This window comes from Canis lupus, chromosome 24, assembly GCF_011100685.1.
Source record: "Canis lupus familiaris isolate Mischka breed German Shepherd chromosome 24, alternate assembly UU_Cfam_GSD_1.0, whole genome shotgun sequence".
Lineage (NCBI taxonomy): Eukaryota > Metazoa > Chordata > Mammalia > Carnivora > Canidae > Canis > Canis lupus.
The window spans coordinates 34,083,589-34,099,742 of record NC_049245.1 but is presented as its reverse complement, the minus strand read 5'-3'; the positions used below and the strand labels follow the sequence as shown (position 1 = coordinate 34,099,742).

General features: G+C 51.5%; 1 protein-coding gene across 1 annotated transcript in view; it reads left to right on the top strand.

Moving 5' to 3' along the window:
• The window catches only part of CDH22 (cadherin 22), a 66,922-nt gene that overhangs the window by 15,001 nt on the left and 35,767 nt on the right, over positions 1–16,154 (top strand). The window contains exons 3-4 of the mRNA XM_038572499.1: positions 7,343–7,462; positions 15,560–15,727. Coding sequence (XP_038428427.1) covers positions 7,343–7,462; positions 15,560–15,727 — 288 coding nt within the window. The remainder of the gene's footprint in view (positions 1–7,342; positions 7,463–15,559; positions 15,728–16,154) is intronic.

Genomic DNA, 16,154 nt, shown 5'->3' with positions numbered 1-16,154 from the left:
GTTCCTTAGTGAGCAGCATCTTTAATAGATGGAAAGGCTGTTTTGTAGTACAGGCCGCACTTCTTGGGACATTTACTAAATAACAGCTGTCAGCCAACACTGCTTTCACGGATCTATTTCCCTTTATTCTCAACAATCCTGGGAAATAAGCAGGGCAGGTATTACTGTCTTCATTTAACCAATGAGGAAATAAATGCAGAGAGAGATAAAGTAACTTGCCTGAGTTTCCAGAGTAAGAGCTAGAACCAGAACTGGACCCAGAACCTGGAAGTAGAATCCAAGCCACTTGCTTCGGCTCTAGTGGGAAACAGCCATGCCCAGGGACTTTACAGCTTGCAAAGCACTTTCACATCCCTGATCTCATTTCATCCCCACCAGGAGCACTCGGGCCAAGCGTTAACATGCCCACTTTATAGCTGAAGAAATTGAGGCTCACAAGGGGAAGGAAATAAGATTGGAAGAGCACACTATCTGATTGCTGAGTCCAGTGCTTGGCGGGGGACAGTGGCAGGGAGGAAAGGAGGAAGGCAGGAGGCAGTGTGTTCCCCAAGGGCCTCATTTGGGGAGGGCAGCAACAAGCTGGGAGCCTCTGATTGTCCTATCTGCAGCCAGAGAGAGTGTGGCTCAGCAGCCCTCAGGCCCAAGCCAGGAATCAATCGCTGGCCTCTGCAGAGACAACTTCTAAAGATGTTTTTAATTAAAGTCCAGGAAGATCTATATGTGCAATATCTCCTTGCCTAGCAACGGCACTGGCTCTCACCATCCAGGATTGGGGGGAACAGGACCGGAGATTTCTGGTGGGGAGAGGTGATGAGGAGGAGCAGAGAGGCCCTGGCCCTCAGGAGTCATCCCCATGGCCCTGGGAACCTGGACAGCAAAGAGCGTATCCGTGCCTTTCTTTGTCGTTTCCATCAACAAATTATTCAACAAACATGAGCACCTACTCTATGCTGGGCCCTGCGTCTACACGGCAGTGGGTACAAAGGTGACAAAGCCACCATCCTGCCCTCAAGGGTCCAGCACACAGTGGGTGCTTCATTTGTGTTGGGTGACTGAATGGAACTGAATTATGATAAAAAAAAAAAAAAGTTTGCTTTCTACAACAAGCAGAGGGATGCTATTGCAGATACTTACAATGTTGCTGTCCCAAACAAACAGGATGACCAGACTACTTACTGGAGGGTTCCACTTAAATGCGTAAAGGACAGAAGAGCATAAATTTCTCAAATTGGGATGGTAGGAAAGCCCTCTCTTGGGGGAGGGGGGTACAGATTAGATCCCCACATGCATTCATGGGTGAGTCCATGCCTGGAATCTATGAGGCGAAAGAGAGGGGACAGTGTCCCAGAGGTCACTGGAGGCTCTGGAGAAGCGTGTTTGCAACATAGGGCACCCTCATCCCATTGAACCAAAATTGTTTCTTCTCCTTTTCCCCCCTCCCACTCTCTCCCACTCTCCTCTTGCTTAATATGTATCTCTGCCTGTCTCTGTTTCTATAGAAGTCTACTTTCTGACTTTATCTGTGCATTTCTGCCTTTTTCTGTCACATTCTGTGTTCCATTTTCTCCGTCTCTATGTATCTCTGCCTCTCTGATGCTCATCTCTCTGTCTCTGTCCTGATTTCTTCCCGAAGTTCTGGGTATCTGTTATCCCACTTTCTCCCTGCTCATCTCTCTGAGTCTCTGTCCCTCTGCCCCTTGTCTCTCTGTCTCTGACCCACTTTCTAGCTTCATCTCCGCGTGCCATCTTCTCTGTCACTTATCTCTGGGCCTGCCTCCTACCCCTCTCCCCCACCTTTTCCTCCCCTGCTGGCACATTCCTGCCTCTCCTGCATATCATTAGGCTGCCCTGGCCGGGCAGCCGGAAGCTGTGAAGGCCAGCCCCGTGAGCCAGCATTATAAGTGATGATCAAAGAGGGAGTTGGGAGGGAGAGTTTGAGAAGGGGTTTGTTTCCCCGTGTTATCTGAACGTTCCCAGGGATTCGACAAGTGGTTTTTAATTTTTAATAGAAAGCATTCCGTGCAGTTCTGGCAGCAGCAGGGGGTGGGACTCATTTTTTATAAATGTTTGAGAAGCTAAATGTGAGCTGAGGGTTTCCCCAGGCCCAGCAGGGCAGCAAAGGGAGGTAAGGAAGAGGCAGGATGGTAATAATTACAAACATCTTCATAATAATGACACTTGGTCACCTCGTTCGTTTGTTCGTTAGTTCTTTTGTGGGAAGACTCTGTTCTTTTCCAAACTGCTTCATCTCTTTCATCTCATTAAAGGGCCTCCCTCCTCCAGGGAGGCAAGGAGGATGACGTGTTATCTCCATTTTACGGAAGGGGAACTGAGGCCCAGTCAGGTCCATTTTCCCACAGCCAACACAGCCCAGGAGAGGGCTGGGATGACTTCAATCCTGGAGCTCCCTCCATGCAGCACCACCTCCCTCCTGAGTCAATGGGAGCTCCCCCTGGGGGCTCTAGAGCCCAAGTCTGGGCTGCAGTTGGACCTCACAGATAACAAAGATAAGAGACAAGAAAGGAAAGAATTCTGGCTTGGGGGCCAGGCCATGGGTTCCATTTCTGGCTCCATGGCAAAACATGTCAGAGCCACCCAGATAAACCAGAGATGAAGGGTGGCCATGCCCCCTCCCTCCTGATACTGGTGCCCAGGCATCTCCTACTCCAGGCCAAGCACACAGTCCCAGAGACCTTCTGCCCATTCAGCGCTGCCTTCACATCTTCCAGCTGCCCGACTAGGGCAGCCTAATGATATGCAGGAGAGGCAGGAATGTGCCAGCAGGGGAGGAGGAGGTGGGGGAGAAGGGTAGGAGGCAGGCCCAGAGATAAGTGACAGAGAAGATGGCATGGGGAGATGAGGCTAGAAAGTGGGTCAGAGACAGAGAGACAAGGGGCAGAGGGACAGAGACTCAGAGAGATAAGCAGGGAGAAAAGTCAGAGACAAGAAAGGAAAAAACTCCTGAGAGCTGCTACATATCCAGCTTTATCAGCCAAATAAATCCATCATTTCTAGTCCTCAGAGCATCTCTGGGAGGCAGAGGGGCCCCCTCTAGACCAAAGGTGAGGAAAGAGGTCAACAGGGAGAAAGACTTGACCAAGGGCACAGAGTGAAGAAGTGGTGGAATTTGAACCCAAGACTCTCTGATGCCAAAGCCCACCTCATCTCATCTCCTCACAGGAGAGTCTGATGTCTCATGCTGATTTTGCCTGGGAGGAGCTTTGCTGACTTGGTGGCATGTGTTGTCCTTGTTTCTTCCTTCCTGGTGTCAGTCTCAGTATAGGCACAGTGAATCCAGGAGGGTGACATGATGGCCGCACAGACCTGGGTTTCAATCTTCCCCTACCACTTACTAATGATAGAATCTGGGGGATGTCACTGAGCCTCTGCCTCTGCTCAATGACTCAGTTTCCTCATCAGTTCAATGAGGGGTTTGGTCTAGAACATCAGTTCTTAGCTTGGGATGCACTTTAGAATCACTGTGGGAGCTTTTAAAAATACCCCTGTCTGTGTTCCATCCCAGGAGAGTCCTAGAGAATTGGTCTGGGGTGGGGCTCAGCATCAGTTTTATTTTAAAGCTCCTAAGAGATTCTAATGTGCAGCCAGGGTAAGAAACACTGGTTTCTGTGCTCTCCAAGGACCAACCTTTCCACATCTAACATTCCATGTGGAGCTCTGCTCTGAGATCTTGTTTATCCAAGAATCATTTAGGCAACGTTTCCTATGCCAGCCTGGCTAGAGGCCCTTAACCCCTCGTAGATGAAGAGTTGGCTGACAGCACCACGGACAGCGACCAGTTCATCCTAGCTAATCCCAACCCTGCTTCTAGAAGTCTGAGCTTGACCAGCTGTGGGCAGGGAGAATCCTGAATGCAAGGAACTCCTTGCCACTCCCCTCCTCATCCTTCCCTCCCCTTTCTCCACTCTTCCCTCTCTTACTTGCCTGTCTCCTACTCCTACTGACCTCCCTCCTCCTACTTTATAAGGCCAGGCACGAATGGGGGTTGACATCAGATCATCCTGGGTTTGAATCCTGCCATTCCTGCTTCCTTGCCAAGTGAACTCAGTTCTGAACATGGAAAACTATTTGAGTTCTCACAGTGATCCTGAGAGTTTGGCAGTAATATTACCTTCATTTCACAAGTGAGGAGACTGAAGCACAAAGGGCTTCCTTACTTAACTCCACTCAGCCTCATTTCTTCATCTGTAAAGTGGAAATCTTAATAGAGCTTACTTCAAGCCTATTTTATAAATTCCATGAGGTAACATACATAAAGTGCTTCTCATAGGATCTAGCACAAAGGAGTTATTCAATAAACATAATCTATCATGACCATTGAATAATGATATGTGATAAAGGGTTTCATCTTTATTTATTCACATTTTTCACCCTTCACCATGCATAGCAGTTTCCTCATCTGTAAAATGGGAATGGTGCAGGATTGTACTGTGTTGGTCCGTATCAGCTCACAATAGGCAGATATTGATTTTCTGTTTTGTGAGCCACTTGGTATCACATTGGTAGCTTGAAATTGGCCATGGTGAGAGTCTCTACACCATGGAAATCAACAAACACTACAAGGCAAGGCATTCTTTCTCACCCCTCTAGCCTTTGGAGCCGATGGTTACACATGTACCAGTACACCACTGCATCTACATCATGGAGTTGCTCTGAGAACTAAAGGTGGGAGTGGATGTGATAGTCATTATAAAAATACAAGCTGCTGAATGGAGGGGGGATGACCCCGAGGTGATTCCGTAACAGCCACAAGCGCAGAACCCTTTTATCTGCCCATTCTGGGGAGCTGCTGACTTGTGAAGAAGGTAGGAGGGGGTCTGGAGCCTGGGGAGCCAGTGGTGAATCACTGACCCTTCACCATCCCCACGTGTAGGCATTAACTGTAATGGCTGCAATAAAGAATCCTGGATTGGGGAAATGATTCCATCAACCCCGCAGGAGTCCCTGGGATGCAGCCAGGGAGAGAGAAGGGGGGCAGCCATGTCCCTGGGGCGTCACTCAGCCCGACATTGTGCCTTGCCCAAGGGGTGGGGGGAACAAGCAGAGGGGAGTGACAGGGAGACCCTCTCTCATAACAGTTACAACAACCACTATTTATTGAGCACCCACCATGAGCCTGATGCTTTATATATCTTCTCCCTTTTCAGCATGTCTGTGAGGGAGGCATGATTGTTCTATTGTATAGGGGCATGCCGTGCCTCCCAAGACAACAACAACCTGCATTTATTGAATTCTTAGCATGGGCTAGGCACTGTCCTCGGTGCTGAACAAGGAAGGCTATTTGAATTCTCAAAACAATCCCCGGAGTTTGGTAGTTACCATCATCTTCATTTCGCAAATAAGAAAAGTGAGGCACAAGGAGGCTTGTGACATGTTCAAGGTAAAACTGCTAGTAGGTGGCAGAGTCATCCCTGATTGTGATTCAGTACACGGGGCCACTCTGCCTGTGCTGACTATCACCCAGCAGGGTTTGAGCTCAGAGTCCTGGGTTCAAATTCTACCACTTCCTCTCTCTGTGCTCTTGGTCAAGTCTTCTTACCTGTTTGACCTGTTTCCTTGCCTGTAACTTAGAGGGGCCCACTCTGCTTCTTGGAAATACAATGAGGATTAGAGATGATGGGTTTAAGTGCTTGGTGAAGCTGGGCATGTAGTGGGTGCTCAAAAGGAGTTTCTTTCTTTCTCCTCTCTCTGTATAATAGGAGGAACCTTGGGGTTATGTCCTTGGCCATGAGTAGGAGACCCTAGGCACCATGCATCAAGAGGGAGGGGGCATGCTCAAATCCCTTCTTTGGATTCTATGGGCAACCCTGACATGGTTGACGTGGAGCAGGAGCTGCCAAAGAGAGGCGCATTGCAGGGCCAGTTTAGGAGGCTCAGGCTGGGAGGGGGGGCATGGAGAGCGAAATGAGAAATGCAAAAGAGTGAAAAATAAATACATGTGTCTGTCTGGAATGATCAAGGGCCCCAGGCTGGAGGCGGGAGAGGCGGGCGGCAGGCTGGGCTTAGCAGAATTGCTGCAGTAGCATTTCTAGAGCCTCACTCATTAGCCAAGCTGTGAATGGGCCTTCCCTCCCAGCATGCCACTCTCCTGGCCCAGAGAGTCCAACCCAGCCCCAGGAGGACCCCACCCAGAACCTCAGGGGGTCCGGGCCCCATCCCCTCACCAGCAGGGCACTCAAAAGAAGGCATCTATCTCCTTGAAGTGATGTCTGAGTCTCATCCCCCTAGGTCATATCCTGAGCCCTAACTGATTCCCTCTTGGGTCTTATACCTCACCCACTCCTTTCTGGAAAGGTTCAGATGGACCAGAAGGCTTTGCCTGCTTCTCCACCCCACCCCTCCCCCACCCCACCCTCACCCCCATCCTGTCCAGCCTCACGTCCCAAGCCCTGATTTCGTCAAATTGAACATGATGTCAAATTAGAGGCATCTCTGGGACAGGCCGAGAGAAGCTCCCAGTTTAATGAGGCAGCGTCGAAAATCAATAACTTAATTGCCGCTGTTTGATGGACTTTTATCCAATTTATACTCTCCCCAGCAGCCTACGTGCAGAGCGTGCGGAGCATGTGGAGAAGTGTGTGTGTGTGTGTCTGTGTGTGTGCATGTGTGTCTGGGGGTGGGGGACTGTCTGGACACCCGGGGGAAGAGCAAGGAGGGCGCCAGGGCCCACAGCCAACTACTTCCCAAAAGGAAAGCTGGTCCAGCCATCCTCTGGCCCCAGATCCAAAAGACACTGCCTCAGTGAACTTGGTTATCTTTCTGGGCTGCCCAATCCCCATCCTGTTGGTGGGGAGGGTAAGGAGGGAGGGAAGAAAAACAGAATTCCCTTGAGGAATCAAGAGGGGTTGGGGGTGGGGTAGAAGGACCCCTGCTTTGGGAGTCAGGTGACTGGTTTCCAGTCCTGGCTCTAAGTTTGAAAGTAATGACCTTAACTGATGAAGATGACCATTGGCATTGCCCACTGAGGTTGAGCCCCGTCTGCACTGAGAATTTAAAGTGCGTTCCCTCAACCTCAAGGACCAAAGACTGGGATTATTCCCTATTTGCTAAAGAGGAAACAGATTCAGAGAGGCTGCCTTCCCTTGCCAGAGTCCTGCAGCTAGGAGCCACCAAAGGGAGATTTGAACCCAGGTCTGACTCTAGTGGTCACGCTTGTACCACAGGAAGGCCCCAGATCAGGAAGCGGGACTGAGGATGGGGACTGTGAGGGGACTAGCTTCCGGGACCTCCAGCTTGGATCTCCTCCCCCTGCTTCCCTGGGGTGGGGAGGACAAGCACAGCAGCCCCAGGTGACTCCCCGTCTCGCTTGGTCCCCCGGGCCCAGGCACGTCGGTGATGCAGGTGATGGCCTCGGATGCGGATGACCCCACGTACGGCAGCAGCGCTCGGCTGGTGTACAGCGTGCTGGATGGCGAGCACCACTTCACCGTGGACCCCAAGACCGGTGAGGGGCGGGGCGGGGCCGGGGGGGCGCGGAGGGGCGGGGCCAGAGGATGGACTGAGGTCCGCTCTCAGCCTTCTGACTGGACAGCGCGGAGGCATCTAGCCTGTTGCAGGGTTGCAGGGCGGGAGGGGCGGCCAGGCAGAAAGAGGGAACCGCTGAGGAACAGAAAAGGAAGGGGCGTGGGGAGGGGGGCACTTGCAAGACTCGCAGAGAAACAAAGAGGCAGGATGCCTCCGCCATGGGTGCCCTGAAAGGACTTCCGAGGTCGCAACTAAGCGGCCCTCTTGTCCTTGGAGCTAAATTGAGGCAAGTGTGTCTGGAGCCCTTTGAGGTCGGCCGTAAGTGTCGTTTGGAGGGTCAGGTGGTGAAGGGCACCTTTCAGCATTTGTGAAAGCTCAGCTCAAAGGGCAGTTGTCAAGGATCTGATGGAAAGACAGAGACAGAGACCATTAGGGAAGGATGGCTTCTTGGCTTCTTCCCCTCCCCCAACGCCATCAAACACAGTCCCTATTTCACTTTCTCTGAACTTAGAACCTGATTATGTCCCTGAGGGGCCCTGCCCGAGCGGCAGGGAGGGCAGAGCAGGAGACAGGCTCAGAGAAGTGAAGTGCTTCACTGAGGTTGCGCAGCTGGGCGCAGCTGCTGATGCCAAGGGCGGTGTTCTCCCCCTCCCCGCGATGGGAGGGGCAGGGCAGGAGTGAAGGGGAGAGGGGAGACCGCACACCACAGGATGTTTATCAGATGCTATCATGGGACTCACAGTCCTGTGAGGGTTGGGGCGAAGGGAAGATGCATGGGCAGTTAGGATGCAAGGTTCTGGGAGGCGGAAGCAGCTGATCTCCAAAGGATGAGAAGGTGTTGGCCAGACTGGGATTCAGAGACCGGCACTCCAGGCAGAGGGCATGGTGCAGGCAAAACTAGGAGGGAAAGAACTGCCTGAGGCATGAGGGGAATTGTAAGCAGCTCAGGACTGGGGAAGCAGGCCGGCTCAGATGTGATATGGACTGGCTGGCAGGGGCCCTACTGGGCCTAGTAGAAGCCAGCCTTAAGACCTTGGATTTTATTCTAAGGGTAATGGGAAAGGGTGTGTGTGTGTGTGTGTGTGTGTGTGTGTGTGATCTAGGTTTTGGGTTTTCATTTGTGTATTTGTTTTTGGGGGGTGGGGAGTTAAGGATTCCAGGCTATGAGCATAGTTACAATTGTATTATTTTACACATAATATCTTTGTCATTTTTTTCTCCTTGCAAAAGTAATACATTTTAGGAAACACTCTAACATTAAAGAAATGTGAAGGAAGGAAGGAAGGAAGGAAGGAAGGAAGGAAGGAAGGAAGGAAGGAAGGAAGGAAGGAAGGAAGAAAAAAGAAAGAAAGAAAGAAAGAAAGAAAGAAAGAAAGAAAGAAAGAAAGAAAGAAAGAAAGAAAGATGCTTCCCACCCTCATCCCCTAATTGCAGCCCCAAAGGTAGCCACTTGATGTATATATCCTATGAGACCTTGGACTCATTCACTTAAAAAAATATTGTTTTTTTAATAGATAACACATTTCAAGATTCAAAATTTTAAAAGTAGTCAAAATAGACATTTAGTGGAAATTCTTCACCCCTTCCAGTCCCCCAGCCACCCAGTCTGGGTCCCCACGGCAACCAATGTAATTTTCTTGGGTATCTTTCCAGAGCTATTCTATGCATGTACAAGAAAATAGGTACATGTATTTGTTTTATTTTTTTTTACAGAAATGGTAGCTATAAACACACACTATACACACTGCTTGCCTTTTTCACTTAACAATACATCTTGAAGATTATTCTATATCAGTACATAAAGAGCTTCCTCATTCTTTTATTTAACAGCTGTTGTGGATACACTAAAATTTATTTCACCAGTCCCCTATTGATGGACACTTACGCTGTTTCCAATCTTTTGCTACAACGAACAATGCTACAGTGAATAACCTCATACATATATCATTTTGTGCTTGTGTGAGTGTATCTGCAGGATAATTTTCGGGAAGTAGAAAAGCTGGGTCAAAGACCACATGCATTTGGAATCCGGATAGATAATGCCGAAATGTACGAGATTACACTCCCGAGAGCCACATAGGAAGGCGCCTGTTTCCCCTCCTCCTCACCAGCACTCTGGGTTCATTGATGACTTTTAGGCAGGGAAGTGACATGCTCAGGTTTTCATTTTAACAAGATCCCTCGGGCTGCTCTCTCTAGCATGGCTCAGAGGCAGGAATTGAATTCAGGGAGATTCCGTAGCTTGGGATGCCCAGCAGAGAGCCCCAAAGGACAAACACCAAGGCCTGCGCCTTTTCTCGGCCTCCCACCCAGACTCCTTAACCTGATCCATCTAGTTAGGGAGCCAGAGATGACACAGGATTGATGGTGAAGATTAATAGAGATGCCGAGGAGGGAGAAGGAGGGATGACAGTGAGATCCTGCCAAGGGCAAACCTTGGGCACCTGGATGGATGTAGGGGAGTAGATTGAGGAACGAATCTGGGGATTCCCAGCTTTGGGGCCTGGGATGGGAAGGGGCACCGTGTACAGAAACAGAAGGAGGAATATGGATTAGAAAAAGTAGGAGCAGAAGAATTAGTGAATGTGCCCTGGGATCTGATGCAGAGCTAATTAATTCCATTTTTAACCATAGTGGCTTTAAGAGGAGAGAGGAGAAGAAAGAAACATCTAGAACATCTAGTAGGCCATCTGAAATATGGGCCCAGAGCTCCCTGAATACTGGGGCTCTTTAAGCTTTGGTTTCCCATGTGTACAAGAAGGATAGTAATTCCCATCTCACATGATTGTTGTGAAGATCCAATGGGAGAGTCCCTTCCTTCACTCAACAATTCTTTAGTGAGTGCCTGCTATGTGCCTGGCTCTGTTCTAGGCTCTAAGCATATGGCAGGAGGCAAATCCAAGGCCCTACCCTCATGGAGCTTTAATTCAAGTAGGGAATATGGAAAATAAGCATATGCATTTATAGCATAATGAGTGCTAGGAAGACACAGAAAGCAGGGTGAGGGGATAGATTTAGGTGAAGGAATAGGACAGGCCTTTCTGGGGAGGTGACCTCGGGCAGAGATATGGATGAAGGAAGGGTATGAGTCCCTTGGTCGGTATCTAGAAAGGAATGTGCAGGCCAAGGGAAGAGCAAGCATATGGAGTGCTCAGCACAATACCTGGTACCTACTGGTAAACCAAGGGGCTGCTATCACTACCAAAGCCTTCATTCATTCAGCCTGAGGAGGGGGCCCTTAGAGTCAATCCTCTTTCAGAAAGGGAGAAAGAGACAGAAATAAGGCAGGGGTCAGGACTGAGTCTGGGAGGTGGTGGGGGTGAGCAGATGGAGGACCAGATTCCAAGAAAGTGAGGAGGACGGCCAGGTTCTAAGAAAGAGCATCCCCCGCTGCAGAGAATCAGGAAGAGGGTGGCAAGTGGGAGGGCTTGGAGAGCCCAGGAGGGCGGGAACGGTTCCCAAGAGGCCAGTGAGTGGGCACCAAGCGAGGCAGGAGAAGAAGCGCAAATCAAGTCCTTGTCCTAGGGTCTTCCACGTTCTTAGTCCTAGAAGGTCTTGTCCGACATTTCCCAGGAAGGACCAGATTTTTTCCTCCCCTTGCCTTCAGCCCCACTGCAGGAGCCGCCCTGGTGCCATTCCCAGCCCCAGCTCCATTTCCCCAGCCAGGAATATTCCGCTGATGCAGGTCTATATTTAGCAGCTGCTGCGAGGTACAGTCTGTTCTTGCTGTGCAGATAGCAGGGAGCAGAGCCGGAACGGGCCCTGAGAGGAAGGTGTGAGGGAAAGGAGGAGGCGGGGCGCCATGAGGCCGAGTGCCAGAGGAGGAATTAACTTGTGTGTTTTAAAGGCCAGGCCTGCCAGCAAGCCCCCCACAGGGGCGACAGGGTTGGCATTTGTGGGCTAATGAGGCATCATTTGGGCTCCAGGGCCCCTTCTGCAGAATTTGGAGGGGACAGCGGGGGGTGGCGAGGACAACAGCTGAAACTAGGGTGATGGGCGAGGATGGGGCTGCAGGGAGCCGTGGCCAGGTTCTAATTTCCAGCCCCTGCCCACCCCCACCCCCAGAAGAATAGAAAGAGTTTCTCAGAGGCTCCAAGTTATCTGCTGAAAATTCTCAACTGGACCAGAGACGTCTGTTTTCCTGGGATGAATGAAACAAATCTTTGCCGAGCACCTTCAAAGTGCCAGATCCTGGGGTCAGGATGATACACTAGATCTGGTTTCTGCCCCACAGGGGGCTTTTGTTCTAACAGAGAAGCCAGAAACAAATAGACAATGACACCCTGCCTGTGAGAGGAGAGACAGAGGGTCTGTGGCAGTAGGTCAGACAGTCCAAATGTTTATTGAACGCCTACTATGTTCCAGACTCTAAGATGATGAACAAGGTCAGTATGAATGTCTGCCCTCACGGAGCTTATTAGTCAGGTACCCAATCCAGGTCTTGGGATGGGGGGGATCATCATGGCATCCCCAGAATGTGAGACCTGCCACTGGAAACTTTGTCTCTTTTAATTCTCTTAAAAGCCTTCCAACTGGGTAGCCCCATTTTATAGAATAGGAAACTGAGTCTCAGAGGCACTCAAGAACTTGCCCGAGGTCAGATAGCATATAAATGGTGGAAAGTAGACTTGAACCAGTCTGACCCCAAAGCCCCTCCTTTCTGCACGGCCTCATATCTGACTCTGTGACCCCTACACATAGTATGTCCTCAGTAAACATCTAACAAATGAGTGAATGAAGGGATCTGCAGAGCCAGAGGTTTCAAGAACAACTGCATGGACTGATTGGGGAATTTTACCCCAGAGCGGGAGCAAGGCACCAGCCCCGAGGGTGCTCCTCCCAGCGTGGGGAGGTGGGGTAGGGAGCAGAATGTAGCAGGTAAGGAAATATACCATCAGTTCCTCCCACCCCTCTAGGTAAAGGGACTTTGCCACTGTTCCTATTAAAAGGTGAAGTCTTGAGGAGTGCCTGGCTGGCTGAGTTGGTAGAGCTTGGGACTCTTGCTCTCAAGGTCATGAGTTCAAGCCTTGAGCCTACTTTAAAAAAAGTAGAGAGAAAAAGAGAGGGGGAGAGAGGTGTGGAGTCTTGAATCTGCCAAGTTCCAGATTAGGCCTTAAGAGACCTTGTAGCCTTCACACTTCTCTCCCAAGACCACCATCTAAGGAAACTAGCCCAGCCTGCTGAAGACACGAGAAGCTCCAGCTGACAGCCAGGACCACCTGCCAGACATATGCGTGAGGCCACATTGGGCCTTCTGGCCAGCTGAGCCTCTCGTGAAATGTGGCTGCATAAGTGAGTCCGGGAGAGAAACAGGCCGGAGAACATGATTTCTCCATCAATTATCTACTGCTGCATGACAAACTGCCCCCAAACATGGTGACTTAAAACAGCAACAGTTTATTATTTGTCATAATTCTGTGGCTTAGCTTCAGTTCTTTTCAGTTCTTTTGCTGGGATCACTCGTGTGGCAGCAGTCAGCTGGCAGATCAGCTAGGACAGCTGGCGTGGCTGGGCCCCCTCCCTCTGGGTGGCCTTCATCTTGGGGCTTTTTCTCAGCACGGGGGTCTTGGAGTTCCAGGAGGACAGGCCCCAGAACACAAGGGCTTATCAAGCGTCTGCTTTTGTCATGCTTGCTGATGTCCCATGGGCCAAAGCAAGTTGTATGACCGAGGCCAGAGCCAGTGTGAGAGGGGGTGACCCGAGTGTGCCTATCAGCAGGTGTGCTTTATTGGGAGCTGTCATCATCCCAGCCTATCCCTAGGTGTCATCCCAGGGCCAGGGCCAGGGGCGGCATGGCATCTGGGTACCCACCTCCTAGCCTCCCAGGGATGGCATCTGACCATCTACAAGGCTTCCTGACCAGTTGCCAAATGGAAAGACTTTAGTGTCCCTGCTTCCTCCAGAGCTAGAAGTGGCAGGGACAACAAGGAGGCAGCCACATGAGCATGGCTCCTCAGCCAGAGCCCCACTCCAAGCCCCACTCATGAGTGCTTGGTGCACAAGCTCACAGGTGCACAGTCACCCCAAATCCCAGCACCATCTCTGCATTCTGTGCAGTCCTGGATGCCAAGTGCATGCACATGGCTTAGCACGCAGTAAGGCTCCGCTGGTTGGCTCCCCTCTCTGCCTTTCCGACTGCTTCACTCAGGGAGCCCCTGTCTCTGGCCTGGTGGCCACTCCACCGTCAGTCTGTTTGTCTGCCCTCTCCTTTCCTCCCTCTACCATCTTCTTCCCCCTTTCCCATCCCCTGTCCCCTGGGTGTCCCTGCCGATGGTGAGAAGGGCCGTTTGCTTTGTCTCTGGTATTCTCTGTCTTCCTTTCTCACCTTCGTTCTTTCTTTTCCCTCTTGTTCTGTCTCTGGCTCTCTGGCTCTCTGTTCTCTCTCCCTGGCCCCTTCTGAGTGTGCATTTCCCTCTGGCTTGGCCACTCCCTTCTCTGGCTCTCTGTTCCCTCTCCTCTCCCTTCTCTGTCCCCAGGGCCTGTATCTCTGGTCTTTCCCCTCCTGCCTCTCTTTATCTCTCTTGTCCCTGGCCTCCATTTCTTCTGTCTCCCCTGCTGGCCAGGGCTGCAAAGCCTCAGCGGACAGACCAGTGGAGCAGCAGCGTGTTGAGTGTTGCTCACCACCAGAAGCCCCCCCAGTCCCCGTGTTGGGGTGCAGCCCCTGGGGCAGGTCAAGGAGGACCTACTCTGGCCAGAATTAGGGCTGGTGGGGAGCGCACTGCTACTGGCAGCTGGTGGGGAGCATTATCCCACCCAAAGGCCAAGGTTGAGAATTCCTGTTCTGTGGGGAGATATTGCAATTGTCCCATTTTCCAGATAAGGAAACTAAGGGTCAGAAGAAGGGATCTGTTCAAGATCACATGCCCCAAAAATGGCAGATCTCAGATTTATCCCAATTTCATCTGCTTCCAAGGCTCCTCTGCCCTTGCGAAGACATTCTTGGTAAAGGAGGGGTCAGCGGAGAGCCTATGGGGTCTTGGAGGCCACCGGTAGAGAGTCTGTACAACTCTTGATTAGATAGACCACACATTTTCTGTATATCTCCATGTGATCCCACAAAAACAGGGCCATCTCCTAGCTGCCTGACCCCCGGCTCCCCCAGCTACACATACAAATACACACATAAACGCACACACTGCAGCCTCTCCCCTCGTTCTTGCATCTTTATTGGAGTCTGGGGGCTGTTTGGGGACATCAGGAGTCAGAGATTGGGTTTTATGGGGCGCATCATGGGGCTGCTGGTGCATGACTCCACCTGGCGTGCAGGCCCCCGGCACCACCTGTCACCACCTGGTACTCGGCAGGTTGGAGTGAGTGGCGGGGGAGGCTCTGAATGCCTCATCGACTCTCCCCTCCACCTTGGTCCCCCACTGGCAGGGAGACAAAAAGCTCGGCCTTCTGCTCCTCTGCTTCTCGGCAGAATTAATCTTGCGGTCACCCCCATTCCTGCTGCCCCTGCCCCTCTTGCATCAACAACAGCTTGAAAGGTTGTCTGATCAGTGATTAGCTGGTGCCTGGACAGAGAATCTAGGGCTGGGCCAGCACATGGGGCCCCAAGGACTGGGAAATGACTCCACCAGAGGGGGGAGGGGGACGTGTGACAATAAGAGTGTGCACTCGTAGCTGTGAGTGTGCATATGTGTGAGTGTGTATGTGATCTCATGTGTTCTTATGTATTTACTACCTAAGTGTGTGAGACATACCTGGTGTATGTATACAGTGGAGTGTGACTCCAACGTGAGTGTGCATGAGTATGGGTGTGAGTCCAGCTCACCATGTTAACACTCCCCACACTGCTGCTCCGTGCTGGCTCTGCTGAGTGCCACTGACAGAGATGAAAGGGCATATCTCTATGAGCAGGTGTGAGTTATCGTGAGTTATCTGTGCGAGCACGTGGGTGAGTGTGCGTGAGCGTGTGTGGTGGCTGCTGAGGCTGCACCTGTACTGTTCAGCCACCTGCTTGTCTTCTGCGTTCCCCTCCCGAACTTGCCTGAGCCTGGCCTCTGCCTGGGGAGGGGTCTCTGTACCAGCCACAGCTTTTGGGAGCATCCCCGGCCTCACTGTCACTCACCCACAGGCGTGATCCGGACAGCCGTGCCTGACCTCGACCGCGAGAGCCAGGAGCGCTACGAGGTGGTGATCCAGGCCACAGACATGGCGGGCCAGCTGGGCGGCCTCTCTGGCTCCACCACCGTCACTATCGTGGTCACCGATGTCAATGACAACCCACCTCGTTTCCCGCAGAGTGAGTGATGCCCTTTCCAGAAGGAGATGGCTGCATCTGTGTCCATCTGATAGACCCCCCAGCACCCTCCCATCGGGCTTCCATGGGGCGTATTATGGGTGTCCAGCCACCCACCGACCTCATGCTTCCCTTTAAGCTCCCACTGAAAAGGGACTTGAATCTGCCTGTCTATCCATCCACCCAAGTCACGCATTTACCCGCAGTGCCCTTCCAATCCCATTTCTTGCAGAGAAGTTCCTCAAAGTTGTCTGATTTCCCACACGGCCAAGTAACACTGTTACCTTCCTACTTCTCATCTTGCTTCCTATGGACCTACTCCAACCCCTCACTGGCCCTCAGCACATACCCCACTCCTGCATATTATCCCAGACGACCTGCCTGGTGACCCAAGCTTGCAAAGGGAAGGGGTGGGGGAGAGACCCAGGGA